Source organism: Drosophila sulfurigaster, chromosome 2R, assembly GCF_023558435.1.
Source record: "Drosophila sulfurigaster albostrigata strain 15112-1811.04 chromosome 2R, ASM2355843v2, whole genome shotgun sequence".
Classification (NCBI taxonomy): Eukaryota; Metazoa; Arthropoda; class Insecta; order Diptera; family Drosophilidae; genus Drosophila; species Drosophila sulfurigaster.
Window position 1 is genome coordinate 35890803 of NC_084882.1, and position 17230 is coordinate 35908032.

The following is a 17230-nucleotide window of genomic DNA, read 5'->3' on the forward strand; positions in this document are numbered from 1 at the left end:
ACAGTGGCAACGCTCTTACCAAATACACACGCTGTCGCTGAATTTGTCATTTTCCGGTCGTCAGCGTACGCGCGAGTTTTAGCGTGTGTTGAGAAAAGATTGTACAAAGAAAAAATTAAAAGGAGTCGCTAAATAGTGCTATTTAATTAAGTTATTAACTGACAATAGAAACTACACACCAACACACTAAAACCACCAATTAAAATGGCAGACAAAGAAGTCAGTATGGAAGTTAACGGTGAAGACTTCACCAAGGATGTGACCACCAATGATGTGGCGAGCTCTGAAAATGGTGATGCGACTCCCGCTACCGGCGCCGCTGCAAATGGCAGTACCGAAAATGCAGGCGCTGCGAGTAACCAGCGCGATGACGACAGGTATTTTAAGTAAAAAATCTATGACTTTCAATTCAGAGTCGAGAGAGCCAAAACAAAAAAAAACAAAAATCATGTGCCTAACGACAATTTTTTTTCGATTACCACCTACTCTGTTATTACGTAAATGCAAAGCTAACGTCTAACGTCGTCGTCGCCGTCAAGTGTAAAAAAATGGTGTTCGACGGGAGCGCAACGGCAACGGGAGTCAGAGCAGAGCACGCCGCTGACGCCGCCGCTGCTGACCCCTTCAGTATATTTTGCGCGCGTGTCTGTGTGTGCGACTGTACTTCGCACAACACACACACACACACATACAGTGAGCGCAACAACAGCAACTATAAAACATACATAATAATTATAATAATAGAAGCTGTTGGAAATTTTTCGTTGCTTTTTCTCCACCATCCCCCAAAAAAAAGTACGCCCGGTTGTTAAGTTTTTGTGAAGAATATTACTGAAATTCGCAGAATCTATTTCGCTTCTAGACGTTTATTTCCTCCCTCCCCTACTGCAGTCATATGAGCATTTATTTTTTTCATTTATTATGAATGCAATGTGTGACATTTGCAATTGTAAGAAGCAGCACTCACAATTTCCAGTCGCAACAAAGGCAATTCAAGCACATTTCCCCCAGTTGTGAGGTTATGTCCACTAGGCACACACACAAAAACACCGACGTACCGACATTTGTATGTAGGTATGTGTGTGTGTGTATGTATACACATAGAGAGAGAAAAACGCAAAGTGTGCTATGTGCTACTCCAGCCCTCTGGCCCCACGTTGGGCCCCACATCTGCTTGTGCTGCTTACCTTTCACTTGTAAAAAACTTTTGTTTGTATTTGTATAATTTAATTTTTTTTTTGCATTCTTTTGTGCAGTCATTCGTTGATATTTTTCGTTCGTTCGCTTTCGTGTGCTCTTCCAGTTTTTTTTGTACCCAAAATGGCGGTTTCTCTGCCCTGTGCTCGCTCTACAGTGCGCCTTCTCGCCACTACGTGCGTATGTTCATACTCACACACTCACACCCATACATAGTTTTTTTCGTTTCTCAATATTCCGTTTTGCTAGCCGGCTTCGTGCTCTCTGTTGCTGAGGCCGCTGTTGTCGTCTCCATGCAATGCCGGCAGTGTTGTCGAGCCAACCGAAAACTACTATTACTCACTACTCTTTCTATCCACATTCGTACGAAATTTGATTTGCTCGCTTTTAGATACTTTTTTATATCTTGTTCTCTCAGATAAGATTGAAGAATTTAGATTCTTCTTTTATTGCCATAATCAATCAATATCGATCGCTGTTTTAAGGATAATTTCTCCCAATGACGTTTTATTGGCTTTAGGCAAGAGTCATATCTAATCGCACTGTTTAATTTTTAAGCTATTTTTAAGTCAACTCGCAAAATTTGTACAGTAATGATGATGAACAACGATAACAACATAATTATTAAAAATAAATAAAATGGAAGCAGCCCCAAAGGAGACAGACGAAGTCAGCCGTATCGTGTGTGAAAAAAAAAAACAGAAAATAAAAAGAAAAACAAATAAATAAAAACCATTCATAGCTTATCCTGTTGTGTTTGAGCGAACTAACCTTGTTCCTCTCCGGCAGGTCTTGAGAGAAGTTAAATGCCATTGTTAAGCTATTCTCAAGCAGCCGAGGACCAAAGGAAATGTGAATGCCCAATGTGGATGCAGCAAGCAAGCCAAATGCGCAACGGATGCCGGACGCCGGCGATGTTGATGATGGTATTTATCAAACCAAAAATAAACAAATACTATGTACACACAAAATTATCAACAAATTATCTCGAGTTCAATTGGATCCTCTATATAATTAATATAATATATATATCCAACAGTATATAACGCATTTTATTGTTTACCAAAAAATAATAATACCAAAAAAATTCATAAGAAATAGAAAAGAAACAGAGAGAAAGAGAACAGAGAGACTCGCATTTTTTGTTTGTTTTTGCCTACTTAAAGAAAGATGCGCAACCCGATGAATGTAACGTAACGTAATGTAACGTAACGTAATGATAATGTTAACGCTAATGCTTACGATAACGATAACGATTAACGGTTACGATCACGAATCCCGAATCAATCGAATTGCAAACGAAAACGATAACGAGTCCAGTAACGGTAACGTTTCATAAAATAAAATGCCAACATACGCGAGTATCGCCCATATATATATATTATCTATATTTCCCACACTAAAACTAAAACTAAACTAAACTAAATTCCGCCGCCGTGATGATATTGTTCCAAAATTGCCTTACACACCCCCCTCCAGCAGAGATATTTCCAATCTTTATATACGAGAGAGTAACGTACGCTAATAATAAATTTTAAGTGTCATTAAAAAAAAGAAGTTTTTTGTTTATAAAATTAGTCCTAATAAAGCAAGTATCAAAATCCATACAAAAGCAGCATAAAAACCTTTTGCATTTTTCTAATACTTAGTCATAATAAACAAAAATTTGTTCCATGTATTAAAAGAAAAAAAAAAAAGAACCAAAAATATCAAAAGTATCGTTTTTTCTGTACTAAATTGAAAAGTTTACTCTTTGCATACTCTTATATATATATTTAATTCTTCATACGTATATTTCGCTCGTTTATGACTCTACTCCCTCGCCGAACTCTTTCGCTCAGTTTTTCGATGCACATTTCGAATCTTGTTTGAAAGTTTACAAATAAATAAAGTACAGTAATTAATTCACTTTGAATTTGGTGAGTTTTTTGTTCGTTTTTTGTATTCTTGCTCCGTCTTCAATCTATTTGCAGCCATAAAAAATAATATGAAAGTAAAGTAACGTTTTTTGTGTGGGCAGAAAGCAAAATGCAAAGAATTTCATAAAATTAAATACATTTTGGATGTGCTGTGATTCTTTCCCACTTAATGAGAACAGAGTTTGCTTTGTAGCATTATTAGAACATTCTATTATTTATATACATAAGATTAATTTTGCATTTCGAAATGATGTAACTAAAGTTTGATTTTATTCAATTTCACAGAAAACTGTTTGTTGGCGGTCTCAGTTGGGAAACCACTGAAAGTAAGTATATCAAAAATGACGACTAAATTCTCTCGAAATATTTACTAATTTAACGTTTTGCAATTTGTAGAGGAACTGCGCGATCATTTCGGCAAGTTCGGTGATATCGAGAGCATCAATGTGAAGACAGATCCTCAGACGGGAAGGTCGCGAGGCTTTGCCTTCATTGTGTTCACCAACACGGAGGCAATCGATCAAGTTAGCGCCGCCGAGGAGCACATAATCAACAGTAAGAAGGTTGACCCCAAGAAGGCCAAGGCGCGCCATGGCAAGATCTTCGTGGGTGGCCTCACCACAGAGATCACCGATGAGGAGATCAAAACCTACTTCAGTCAGTTTGGCAACGTAAGTAGAGACGACTATAGAGTTATGTTCTTTAATACTGAGTGATATTTATCCTTTTTGTGCAGATTGTTGAGGTTGAGATGCCATTCGATAAGCAAAAGTCACACCGCAAGGGATTCTGCTTCATTACCTTCGATTCGGAGCAGGTGGTCACCGATCTGCTGAAGACACCCAAACAGAAAATCTCCGGCCGGGAAGTTGATGTGAAGCGCGCGACGCCAAAACCTGAGAACCAAATGATGGTCATGCGAGGTGGAGCGCGAGGTGGCATGAGGGGAGGACGTGGTGGATACGGCCGTGGTGGTTAGTAAACAAAAGCAACAGCAACAGCTGCACTTTCCTATTATCTATTGTATATATTGATGTAATCGATGTTAATGACACTTCTCTCTCTTCTAGGTTATAACAATCAATGGGAAGGCCAGAATTCGTATTCGGGATATGGCGGCTATGGCGGTTATGGTTCCGGTGGTTTTGCCGATTACTATGCCGGTGGCTACTATAATGGATATGACTATGGTTATGGTAAATACAACAAACAACATAATAATGCTCATAACAACTATTATAATAACACAACGTCAAGTAATTATCATCAAAACAAGAACAATAGCAACAACTATCAGCAGTTCTAAATTTAGAAAAGAAAATAAAAACATAATAAAAACCCAGGCAACAAAACAAAAAAAAAACAACAACAACCACAACAACAATAGACAAAATAATGCCATTATACAGCAACAAACAACAACAAACAAACAACAACAATTAATACGTATATTTTGATATAAAAAACAAAGCAGATTCCCTTAAACCAAAAACAAAACTATATACAAAAATATATAAAACGTATTGTTGTTTGCCGTTAGCAGAAGAGAATGAAATTGAGAAATGAGAGAATTATCAAAACGGAGAGAAAAACAAAAACAAAAGAAATCAAAAACAAAAACAAAAAACGTTTTGCTGCAATTTCTAAATAACAACATAGAAAAACACAACAACCACAACAAGAAACAAGAAAAACAACGTCGCTAAAAACAAGAAAACTTTTTAAATAGAAAACAATTCAAAATATTTTTAATGCCTTAATATAAATTTTAAACTTTTTTAAACATTGCGAAAAATTATATATATACAATTATATACAACAACAAAAAAAAAACTAAAAAAAAAACTTATACACATCTATAAACAAAATATATTTATATATGTAGTATATATGATTATTTTCTTTTACAATCAAATCAATGATTTATTTTTTATATACTACAATTAATTTTAAAATCTTAAAAATGCATATTTGATTTTTAAATTTTAAAGCGTAATTTTAACAAACACGAAAAAGAATTCAAATTTGAAAATCTAACAATTTTTCAACAATCAATCAATCAAATGATTTATTAGTCTTTTAGCATACATATTATTATATATAAATACTATATAAAACTGACGAAGCGTGTGTATATTAATGATTGTGTTGTTTAAGAGAGAGAGATATAAAGAGAAAGAGAGAAAACGAAGTAGACAAAACGTTCAAGTTTCTATAACAAAAAAACAAAAAAAACTTTAAAATGTATACCAGACCAGACCAACAACAACAACTTTAACAACTTTAACATCAACATCAACTGTGTGCGACTTATTGCGAGGTCGCAGATCAACAGACTTTCCAAAGATGACAAATACCTCAAACGCAAAGGCAACAACAACAAACAACAACAACAACCATTAGAACAACAACAAACAACATCATACAACCAGAAGAACCGTTAACTTTTACACATAACAACATAAACAAGAAAGATCATGTGCCAATTATGTGAAAAAACAAAACAAAACAAAATGTGTGAATCGCCAGCGTTTTGGCCCTTTGCATAATTGCAACTTGTGCCTTTTATTATATTGTTAACTCTTAACTGTTATTGTTTGAACAAACTGAAACCAAAAGCTGTTGACACACTTATAGGAATCACACACACACACACATACACACCTCCACACACACACCCTTACATACCCAAACGCACCTTGAAAATGCGATTCTTCCCACACACACACACACACCTCACACACACACACCTAAAATAGTTATTTAAATAGTTTTTCCTTTTGTTTTGTTGAACAAAACACTAAACAAACAAGCAACAACAAAAAACGAAACGCGTAATCAAAGCTTTGATTCAACTTCTATTTAAACCTATATATATACACAAATATATATATAGCTAACTATATATGTAGCATATAAATATATTTTTAGATATATATTATTATTTCGGCAACGGGATAATAAACGTTTTTGCAATGCATATGTTTTCGTATGCACGTCACACACTTATATATATATATATATATATTTAGGCAAAAGAAAGTATATATATACATTGCATCGGATCGATCGCATCATCTGAATATATATATATTTATGCATAACATAACATTTTTACAAATCGCGGTACTATTTTTGATAGTATTATTTTAAGGCAAAAAACAAAACAAAACATATTTGTAAAGCAACAACTATAACAACAACAAAACGTAACAACAACAACAACAACAACTACGCAAAAGCAACAATTGAGAGTATTGAGAGAGGCCTCAAGAAAAGGCAACGTACTTTGCCACGCCCCCAATTCCTGCTCGAATTAGTTGACAACATATTTTGCCCTTTTTTTAATGTGGCCATTTGATTCTTTTATTTGCTTTATTTGCATTTCTGTTTCGCTTTCTTGCATTTTGCTGACCAAGTAGAAGAGAAAAAAAACAACACTAAAAGAATGAGAAACGATAAAAATATTAAAGCACATTAAATTAATTTTTGTACTTGATTTAAAACAACAACAAAAAAAGAGAAAAATGCGGCATGTTTTGCACGTTGATTGACAAACAACATCTTAAAGAACAACAACAACAACGACAACTGCGACAGCAACAACAAAAACTGAACGACAACAACAAAAACAACAACAACATTAAACATTAAAAACAACAACATTTGAGTAAAAACATAATGTAAAAGAGAGAAAGAAAAAACACACTTCGTCAATTTTAGTAATTTTATAATTAATTAATCCACAATTTTTATACATATATAATTTTTTCATATTGTTCTTCTTTTATTATATACAACACATTTTTAAATATATTAAGTACAATAAAACAACAACTCACACAATTACACGAAGCACACACGCATACATATAAACAAACATATATACATATATATATATATTTATCATATATCTCTTATGTTACCAACTTTTGAACAATCTTTCTTCGAAACTTTTGATCATCAACTTTTTTTTGGTATAGATATATATGCATTTATATATCTATCGATCTATTATCATTAACAATTAAAAAAAAACAAAGTCAACAAATAATATGCATAATAAACTTGAGTAAAATATTTTAAAAAATTTGCATGTTTCTCAATGTTTTTAGCAAGTTGTCTGTAAACGAAAAAAAAACTAAAAAAAAAACAACAAAATATAAGAAAATATTAACTTAAAACAAAAAAAAAAATTACTATTAATATATGCAAACATTATTATATTTATGCTGTATAATCCCAACAATTGTGCAAAACAATATTCATTTAATATAAACGAAATAGCTTTTGTATACTTTATAGCAATATTTTGTGCCCACTTTATATTACAACTAAAACCAACTACATAAAATATATATATATATATACAAATATATATACAAATTTTCTTTTTATAATTTCTGAAACCTAAACTAAACTAAAAACCTATCACCAACTACAACAACAACAACAAACCAACAACAACATGGAAATGGGAGCCATAACATAAAATGAGCAAGCGCAATGTTAACGCCAATGTAAAGCCACTGTTAATAACAGAGAGCGAGAGAACGAAAAAGAAGCGAGCGCTGTTGCTGTTATGGGTCCCAGAGACAGTTCAGAAAAATATGAGATGTGTACTATTTTCATTAATTATATACTTATAATGTTAATTAATTTCCTTTAAAATTATAATTTTGAACTTGTTATAGATATACATAAACAGATTTAACTAAATATGCCTATATATGTATATGAATATCTTTTTGTATACATCTACATATATTTGCATCCATTGTAATACCGAATTTTCCGATGTTTCGCCTCACAAAAAAACAACAAAAAACAAAAGAGAATGAAAAATGAGAACCCAAGCAAATATCCAAAACAAATAAAAAGTATCGTGCAATTGTCCAATTGATCCAATTTACGGCGGGGTTGCCCTCCGTCCGGTGGTACGGTCTTCGCTCTTCGGTGTCCGGTTATTGTCTTGTCTGTGGATCAGAGAAACGTCGTAAAGAAACGTTTTCGAAACCAATACCAACCACCCACACACAGACACAGACACACCCACACACACACACACACAGACAGACAACAGGCAACTCAAGCAACCAACTATAAACAACAATTTTATATAATATTTTTCGCTTAAATGTAACGTTATTTCTTTTCTTTTTTATTCCTTTTTTTAATTAAACATAAAGCTTATACTATTTACAAGTAATTTAGCGTAATTATATCTCTGTTTTTAGTAAAAATGAATTGGAAAATCGCAAAAAAAAAAGAATAATCTATAAACGTAAATATATATAAAGTAATTTTAAAAAAAGAAAAGTTTTCTAAAACCAATTGAACTTGAATGATAAATCATAATAAACAGTTTTCTTGTTTTTAACAACAACAACTAAAAGTTATATACAAACACAAACAAACGAAATGAAAATGAAATCAATACCAATCGATAATCAACATCCAAGAGTAAATTTATAATAATATCGTAATCGTAATCGAAATATTTTTAACTCGTATCAAGTCAAATTTGCTGACAATTTGCATTTGTTTTTGTTTTTCGCAAGACGTTTTTATATACAACACTAAAATTTTGCGACCACACGAACTTATACCCCCCTCTACCACCACCCTCCCACCACCCGAGCCCCCGAGTCCCCAAAACCAAAAAAAAAGAATATAATTATAACAGAAAAGAAATTCAATTACTTTTTGCTGAGGTGAGACATTCAAAAAACACACACACAAGAGCAGCACAATTAATTCAAAAATATATTTTTGGCCAAAATTTCAAATAATTTCGAAAATGAAAATCAAATTCTGAAATCTGAAAATATCGAAACTTTTCAAAATGCTGAAATTGTTGTGTGGAGAAAATGAGGTAAAAAAATGTAGAGAAAAAAAGCGTAAAGAAAAGTGAAAATGAATGAAATGAAAATTGCAATTGCATTGTGAAACATGTTTATAAGTCGAAAGTGAGAAAGAACAACTAACAAAACAAAACGAGAGAAGAAACCAATTGAAAATTACATCAACAACAACATCGACAACAATCGCGCATGTATGTGTGAATATATGTGTGTGAGAGCGCCAAGAGAGAGTCTGCGAAGAGCGCGCGCTCAACGAAAGAGAGTGAGAGAAAGAAATGTGTTTTTTCATTTTTATTGTGTACCAGCGACGACGACAACAACAATTTTTGTAATGCCTGTGCAAAAGTAAACAACAACAACAACGACATGAGAACCGCAGCAGCAGCCGCAGCGACAGCAGCAGCAGCCGTTACAACAACAACAACCACGACGGCAGCCGCAGCAACAACTACAACAACAACAACTATCCAGCAATAGAAACAATCTTATAATCAAAAACCATCGCAAAATCGAGAAATGAGCAAATAAAAGAAAAAACGAAAAAAAAACAAAAACTAAATGAATTATGATTTTGTGTGGAATATTCCTTTTCCAGCTCTGTCTGTCTCTCTCTGGTGTGTATTTTGAATTGTCTCCCCTCACTCCAACCTCACCCCCTCCTCAGATAATAAGTTCGACTAAATTTTGACCAAAATCGAAAGTAAGAATAGAGGAAGTAGTAATTAGGGAATGAATTAATGCAACTTTCAAATTGTTTTTTAACACTCTCTCTCTCTGTATAAATCCTTGTTTTCATGCTCATATATTTTGTGTTTGAAATCCCCCGTTATTCTATATATATATACGTATTCGTGTTATTTACCAAAGACTACGGTTATGGCGGCGGCTTTGATGGTGGCTTCGGCGGTGGCAATGGCTACGGCAGCGGAGGCGGCGGTGGCGGTGGCGCTGGTGGCGGGCGCGGTGCCGGCGGACCGCGCGGCGGCCCAAAAGGTATACACAACAACAACAACAACCAAATCAACCAATCCAACAACACAAAAAAATGGCCGTATTACTCTTTAATCTCCTCCCCATATAATATCGATTATTAATTATGTATGATCTGTTATCTCTAAACACACACATTTGAGCATATATACAGTATTTATTTTTGTTGTAATTTGAACTAATCTTTCCTCTTTCGAGCATCTACTCTCTTTCTCTTCCCCCACTCTCTCTCCTCCTACTGCATTGGGAGCTCCAAATTAGACATTCGTTTTGTTATCCTTAGATTTGGTCAAAATTTCCATCAGTCGCTTCCAACAAAAAAAAATCGTTTTTTGGCGTAGATCTATATATCGAAAACTAAGCTAATGAACAATTCGATTTCCCTAGCAGCTGTGCATGTCTCTTTCTCCACACACACACACACACCAACACACTTATTAAGTCGTTTAAATGTATTTTATAAATGTTGTCAACTAATTTCGATTTATTTGTTCCCACTTTTAACAGGCGGCGGCGGCTTCAACGGCGGTGGCAAGCAACGTGGCACTGGACGCCAGCCCCGACATCAGCCCTATTAAAAAGAGGGGGCGGGGCAGGTAGCCCTTACCCCTAACCACCGTCGCATCTACTTATATATATCTGCAAACTATTTGAATTTTTATTAGTTTAGTTTGTTATGGTAAGCAGCAAATTGTGTAGTTGCATCTCATGAAACTCGCTCTCATTACTGTACCTCATTTATCTTCACAGCATACTACGAAACAACACACACACAAAGAAACACCGAATACATACACACACATACACACGCACACACACTCGCATCCGTATTGTAAGAAGTCTACAGAAGCGAACTGCAGGCAGACCTCAAATATTTCTCATGGCAGCAAAAGCAGAAAGCAAAACCAACATTAAACACACACTTGTTGTGTGGCACCATTCCAACAACAGCAACAATAACTACAGAACAGCGGCAACAACAACTAGCAGAAGAGAAGAAGAACACCAACAGCGGAAAAAGCAACAATAACACAATATGGTTAGACAAAGAGAGAGAGTTTAGGCTTGGAAGGGTGGTTAATTTTTCATAGTCACACTTGCTAGCAAGAAGCCCCCCACTCAGCAGAAGAAACAGAAGCAGAAAAAAAGTAGAAGAAGCACACACAGAAGTTAATGCAGAAGTAGAAGTAGAAGAAGCTGAAACAGAAGCAGAAACGAGTAGAAACAAAAGCAGATGCAGAAGTAAAAGCTGAAACAGAAGTTAATGCAGAAACTGAAACAGAAGCAGAAACAGAAACATGTCGAAATTGAAGCAGTAGCAGAAAAAAAAAGCAGAAACTGAAACAGAAGCAGAAACAGAAACAAGTAGAAGCAAAAGCAGAAGCTGAAGTAGAAGCTGAAAAAGAAGAACCACATTAAACCAAGTGCGGCTCAACAACTAATTTGTTTCACCGGAATGTAGTCCTTATTCATTATGCGAGCTAATTGTTTAACTTGTAAGCAGGGTCATCCATTCATACAAAATTAAACAAACATACAGAGATCTATTTACATATATGAATATGTACAACACCTAAAAAGAAACACACAAACAAACAAACAAAACACATAGCCACAGCCACAAAAAATGAAAGAAAAAAAAAGAAATAGAAATGTTTAATGCATACAGATATATATATATATACCTATATATATAAATACTTTATTAAAATACAATAGACTTTAAGTATTTGTTTAAACTTAACTTAATTTAATATTTGTAATATGTAATGCATAATATAATAGAACATAGAACTCTTGCTACGACAGCTGGACCGCCTCCTGCGGTGCGGACGGGGGCTGTCTGTCTTAGTAGAAAAAGAAGAAGAAGGAAGGGGAATAGGCGAGAAAGAAAGGAAGAGAATGAGAGAGGAGAGAAGAGGGGGCCAACACCGCCTCGCATTGTCCAAGTCCGCTTAAAACTACAACAAACAAACAACAGATCCACCAAATTGCATAAAGAAAGAAAAGAAAAAGAAAAAGAATACGATTTTTCCGATTAACGTTTTTTTGTGTATGTATTTGCGCTCATTACATAGATTCTAATATATAATAGTACACAGATATACATATATATATACTATATATAAAGATATATACAAATTGAAAAGAGAATTTTATATTTTAATAAAAATCTAATACAGCGTATGGCAACAAGAACAAAGAGAGCTACAAAAACGTGAAATGAGATGTCAACTTCTATAATAATAAATAATAATAATAATGATAATATTAATAATAAACAAAAAGAAAAACCCAACTCAAAAAAACTTCAATGATGTATAGTTTTTAAAAGAGACTTATTTGTTAAAGAAAAAAAAAAAAAAAAGAGAAAGAGAAAAATATATAGGCATATATATTATATATACCACATAAACAATATATATACATACAATTAACTAATAGCTATTTAAATGGAGATTGAACTAAATGTTAATTGACGTCCGCTTTGAGATTTTCGGGGCAATCTACGAGATCGAAGAAAGAATTTACAGTTTTCCAAACTCCATTTAGAGTGAAGCTCTCGAGTCAGCCTCTCAAATGTTTAATTTTTCACACTTATTAATAGTTATTAAAAACACATTCTTTGACAAAAACAAAAACAAACCAAGAAATTATAAGGAAATGAAAATGCAACAAGATTCAATTAAAAATGAACAAACAAAAAAAAAATTTCGTTGTTTTATTAATTATTATTTCAGATAAAGGTTTCCAAAGTATTACAAAGAATTTCAAAGACATCATCGAAACATTCATGAAGTATTTCAATAGTTGCGCTTCATTTGTCCAGTGGCAAAGAGAACATCGAGTATGTTGAGGAACTCCCGATAGTTGATCTCCAAGCAAAGTCCCCTCTCGACCCCGAAGCACTTGTTGATGGCCTCCAGCTCGCGGCTGCTGAGCATGTTGTGCATCTCCCTCAGAGTGATGGCGCGCAGGAATTGATTCTTGCTCACCGAACCGCAATTCTGACGATCAAAGTCCTTAAAGATCTGGCTGAGATTGGAGATCTCATCGGGGCGTCCAGCGAGCTTCATCAAAGCCTGCGAACACAAAGTGCGCTCATCAAAGTTCAGGAAACAATTGACGCAGTCCAGATTGGGAAGATGCAGCAGCGGCACAGCGGTGACCACATTGTCACCCATGTGCGTGTCCACCTGGATGAAGATCTCGTCGAGCGCCTTGCAGAAATCGCGATAGCGAACACAGGCGGCGCGTTTTGGGGAGCGGAAGCTGTAGGGAGAATGAGATTAGAGATGAGATTGGAGAGAGTTTCGGCTTGTGCACTGAAAAAGGTCCAATTTCTAATATCAAGAACATTCATCTTAAGAATTGTGCTCTGAAAATAAGCGCACTTTAAGAAATCCTTAAAATTAAAAACATTAGTCTGGAGAAATGGCAAATTCTCATAAGATCATAAGATCAAGATCAACAATACTAGATTAGGCGGCTTACAAAATTTTGTAATCCATCGAAATTCCTATAAAATTTTAACCTAACTCAGTCTTAAAACTAAAGGAATTGTTCCTCTTATTAATAAAAAGATGATCTTAAATCAAATGTTCTGGCAATCAAGATGCGGTTTCTAACTTAAAGATCTTCATTCTTAGTACTAAGACCAAGCTTGACTAAGCTCGGACTAAGCTTGATTGTAGAACATTTTTTTTCAGTGTAGTTTACTCACATGTGTGCCAACGTGCTGGCATCGTCCTCGTTGAGTATGATCATGGAATTGTCCAGCGCTCGCTTGAAGTCGCTCTCGAGTATTTCTCCCTCGCGATGGCGATCGTAGTCAGCAAGGAAATCGATGCAGGAGACGCCCTTGGTGATCGCCTGTCGCTTGGCGCTGGTCAGAATGCGTATGATGTGCTCCTCGCTGTCCAGTTGCTGCTCTGCCTTGTCGCGTGCGAATGGCGGACATTCCTGAAGCGGCTGCTTGCCCACCATGTGGGGCATGGCGTAGTCTGCGGGATCTACATCGTCCAGGAACTTGGTGTAGTAGAAGCCCAGCTCGTTGCCATAGCGATGCAGCACAGCGTCGAGTTCGGGATTCGACAGCAGAATGCCATTGATGCGGAAGATCTGATTCGCCTGATGGCAATTCACGTGTCCGCTGTGGAGTCTGTGAAGGAATTACATTAGATTCGGATTAGATTCTTGATAACTTCTTCTCACTTGTCGTAGTTGCGGAAGAAGGGATGCAGGTAGAGACGTCGGTTGCGTATGCGCAGTCGTATTTTCGAGATGGCATCCTCACACAGTTCGCGTATGTCCTGAGGCGCCGCCTGCCAATCCAAGGTGCCAGGACGCGGCAGCTCCTTGATGTGCTGTAGCGGTGACTCGACCACACATTGCGGTATCTTGTCAAGGTTCTTGATGGTGAACACTGGGAAATAGGAAAGTTAGCTGTAGTAAAAGTCCTAAATCTTTAAGGTTCCGAAGAGGAAATTCAAATTCAAATTTTCATGGGATACATTAGGAGGTTGGGGATATTTTCCTTGGGAATTTTCAGTGTGATGACGGAGTAAGTCCTCATGAGCCTTAGGTGTATAAAAAGTATTAAGTGTTGTTGTTATCTAAACTTTTAGGAACCATAAATAAACCCTGCGTTCAAGGAATTAAAGAATGGTCGCTATTAGTTTTTTTTCGGTTTTTAGAGGATCGAACAAGGCGGACTATTGTCTTACTTAGCTTTAGTTCCTTTATCCTAAAGTCTCTATAAATAACTATAAAACTGGACTTACCTGTATCAATTTCGTCCACAAAATTACGCCAGCGAATGCGATTAGTGTCGAGGGGGATCCAAGTAGCGATCGGAGAGCAGAGCAAGCTCACGCTGCGAGAGATACTTGCCAACGCCCATGTTGGAGAGGCCACGCTCGAACTGGTTCTTGGTAATGCTGCCCACGTTCAGCGGATCGAACTTTTCGAGGAACTCGCAGGTGCGCACGCGATTCTTATAGATATAATCTTGGATGCAGTGGACAATGTCGCACTGACCACGATTCAGTTTGGGATGATTGCAGGCATCCGGGAAGATAGGTTGCGATAGCTGACAGCCATTAACAGCGGGAAGTTGAGAAAGTTCTAGATCCACAAGGCGACCAGGAAAGTTGTGTATGACATCCTGACAAAGTTGAGAACATGAGGGAGGAGAGAAGATTGAAATCTCTTAGACTTACTCCCGAGTTATCCAACAGATTGTGACATCTCAGGTAGTCGATGATGTTGTCGATGTGCTTGAGAAAAGCGACGTAGTTGACCATGTAACCATCCTTCATGTAGCGCTTGAGCAGCAGCAGAAAATCAGACTCGGAAAGCGGAATCTTCATAAAGTGTAAGACGCGTGAAAAGTGGGAAACTGTGACAACGCCCACGTTTTGAGCGACCTAAAGGAAAGTGTAATAATAACACAACATGTTGTTACTTTAGGGATTATTACTAACCAGCTCGTAGTCCTGGAAATAAGGCATTAATGGTAGATGTGTCTCTTTGGCTATCTTCAGCAGTATCAAGCACAGCTTGCGACGTTCCTCAGGCTGTGGCAAGACATTTAGGTGCCAAGGATCATTCCACTCCAGTCCACTTGCCAGTTCCTTTTCAGCGCTCTTTTGCAGATCTTTATGTTGAGGACTTTGGTTTAAGTTTCCTTATTTTAAGCATAGAGTTTACTCACTTTCCCCGCACACCACTTTGCAGAACTGACGATAGGCGATGCGTCCATCGCGTATCTGGAAATAGTCGGTGACATCGCGCAGCTCGTGCTCGGATAAGCCGCTTACTTTGCGATACTTGCCCAGCACCGAGGTGAAGATTGATTCTGTTGGCGGTCATAAAACAGTATTAAAATAAATTGAGCAGTATTTGTCGTTAAATAATGGACTGGAAGATACGCTATGTATCTAGAAAACAGCAAAAAGTTTGTATAGTAAGCTATTAAAGCTACAAAGCAAGCCGCTTGTCGATAGATGGCGCCAGTTATTGGAGCAATGTAGACCACAGTGCGTTATGGATTAATCGACACTCGACTATAGATGGCGCCAGCATTGGAACAAGCATACTGCTGTGTTTTGTGAACTTATCTGGTTATTGATCAAATATGAAACAATTTTAAGTAATAATAGTGAATATTCTAAGCTATGTGAACTCAGAAACCTCAAGACTTCATGTAGCTCAATATTTAATAAAAAACATAATACAAATATTATATTAGAATATTAGTTGTTGCATGTTGAATTGTGCTTAGGGTATTTAAGGTGTCGTTAGCTTACCCGATACAAAGCCTGAGCAGCCTGGATCGTGTTGCTTTATGTCCGCACAGATGTCAAAGTTGTGGCGAAAGATGGCGCCTTGAATTTTACGACAAGCGCGCCAGATTTGATTGAGCTCCATCTCCTCCTGTTGTGTGGCATGTGGAGTAGAGGTTGCATTTATTTAGTTGCACGCTTAAACTGTGGCAAAATGTCAGCTGTTACCCGCTCATCGCCCTCCTTCAGCTTGGTAGAGTGCATTCTAGCAATTCAATTTATATTTTTGAATGAAATTTATTTGGAAAAAGAATAAGAATAAAAATAATTCTGCAATGTATGCTATAAGTAAAACACAATAATATCGAGGCAAGCTATGCTCCATTCGCCTCGTGCTTACAAATGCTGACATTCTACGCCGAGCATTCTGCTGTTTGCCTTTGTTTCACTTCGACTTGGACTTGGACTTGGACACTAATCACATCCTTCTCGGACTCTGAGTCGCAATCACGAGCTCATTCATCCCGTTCGGTTTGTCGCAAATGCCAGCAGCACTTTTATTCAATTTTCTATAAATGACGCAGGAAAAGTCAAGAAAAAGAAGGAGGAAAAAACATATCCTGGCATCGAATGCAATTTCAGTTTATTGAAAAATCACTGGGCAACTAACCAAAGCAAGAGCCAAAGCCAGCGATAAGCTGACACTGATTGGCCGCTCACCTGCACAGTTAAACATTGTTTACCTGAGTAACTCATATGAGTACTTCATTCACTTTACGACTGCTTGGCATGAATATAGCATATAGTGTAGTACACTGCAAAAAAGTTCTAGTACTAAGAGTTTAGTTCTAAAAAGCATCAAGAACATGAACATCTTAAAGTTATAGAACACATCTTGATTGTAAGAATATTTCATTGAAGAACTAAGTCCCTATCAATGAGAGGCAAAAATCGTATAGTTTTAAGATCACAA

The 17230-nt window shown here is 36.3% G+C and overlaps 2 protein-coding genes across 4 annotated transcripts; one reads left to right on the plus strand and one right to left on the minus strand.

Annotated features, from left to right (window-relative positions):
• The first annotated feature begins 31 nt into the window (after positions 1-31).
• LOC133837358 (RNA-binding protein squid) lies at positions 32-11380 on the plus strand. Of its 3 annotated transcripts, none has more exons than XM_062268091.1 (9): positions 32-377; positions 3402-3442; positions 3513-3787; positions 3853-4090; positions 4187-4312; positions 9848-9973; positions 10478-10649; positions 10721-11270; positions 11306-11380. In XM_062268091.1, exons 1-7 carry the CDS (start codon positions 205-207, stop codon positions 10546-10548), a joined length of 1050 nt encoding a protein of 349 aa, XP_062124075.1. In that variant the 5' UTR covers positions 32-204; the 3' UTR covers positions 10549-10649; positions 10721-11270; positions 11306-11380. The 3 variants fall into 3 exon arrangements, with proteins under 3 accessions (XP_062124075.1, XP_062124074.1, XP_062124076.1); XM_062268090.1 differs by having other exon boundaries at positions 11318-11380; XM_062268092.1 differs by lacking the exon at positions 9848-9973 and having other exon boundaries at positions 34-377; positions 11318-11380.
• Positions 11381-12309: 929 nt separating this feature from the next.
• Positions 12310-16646, minus strand: LOC133837355 (uncharacterized). The gene is given in 10 exon segments (XM_062268085.1): positions 12310-13243; positions 13695-14132; positions 14186-14396; positions 14755-14809; positions 14811-15137; positions 15193-15399; positions 15457-15629; positions 15687-15830; positions 16282-16408; positions 16486-16646. Coding segments are annotated over 10 exon segments (2187 nt in total). The 5' UTR covers positions 16522-16646; the 3' UTR covers positions 12310-12774.
• Between the last annotated feature and the right edge of the window lie 584 nt (positions 16647-17230).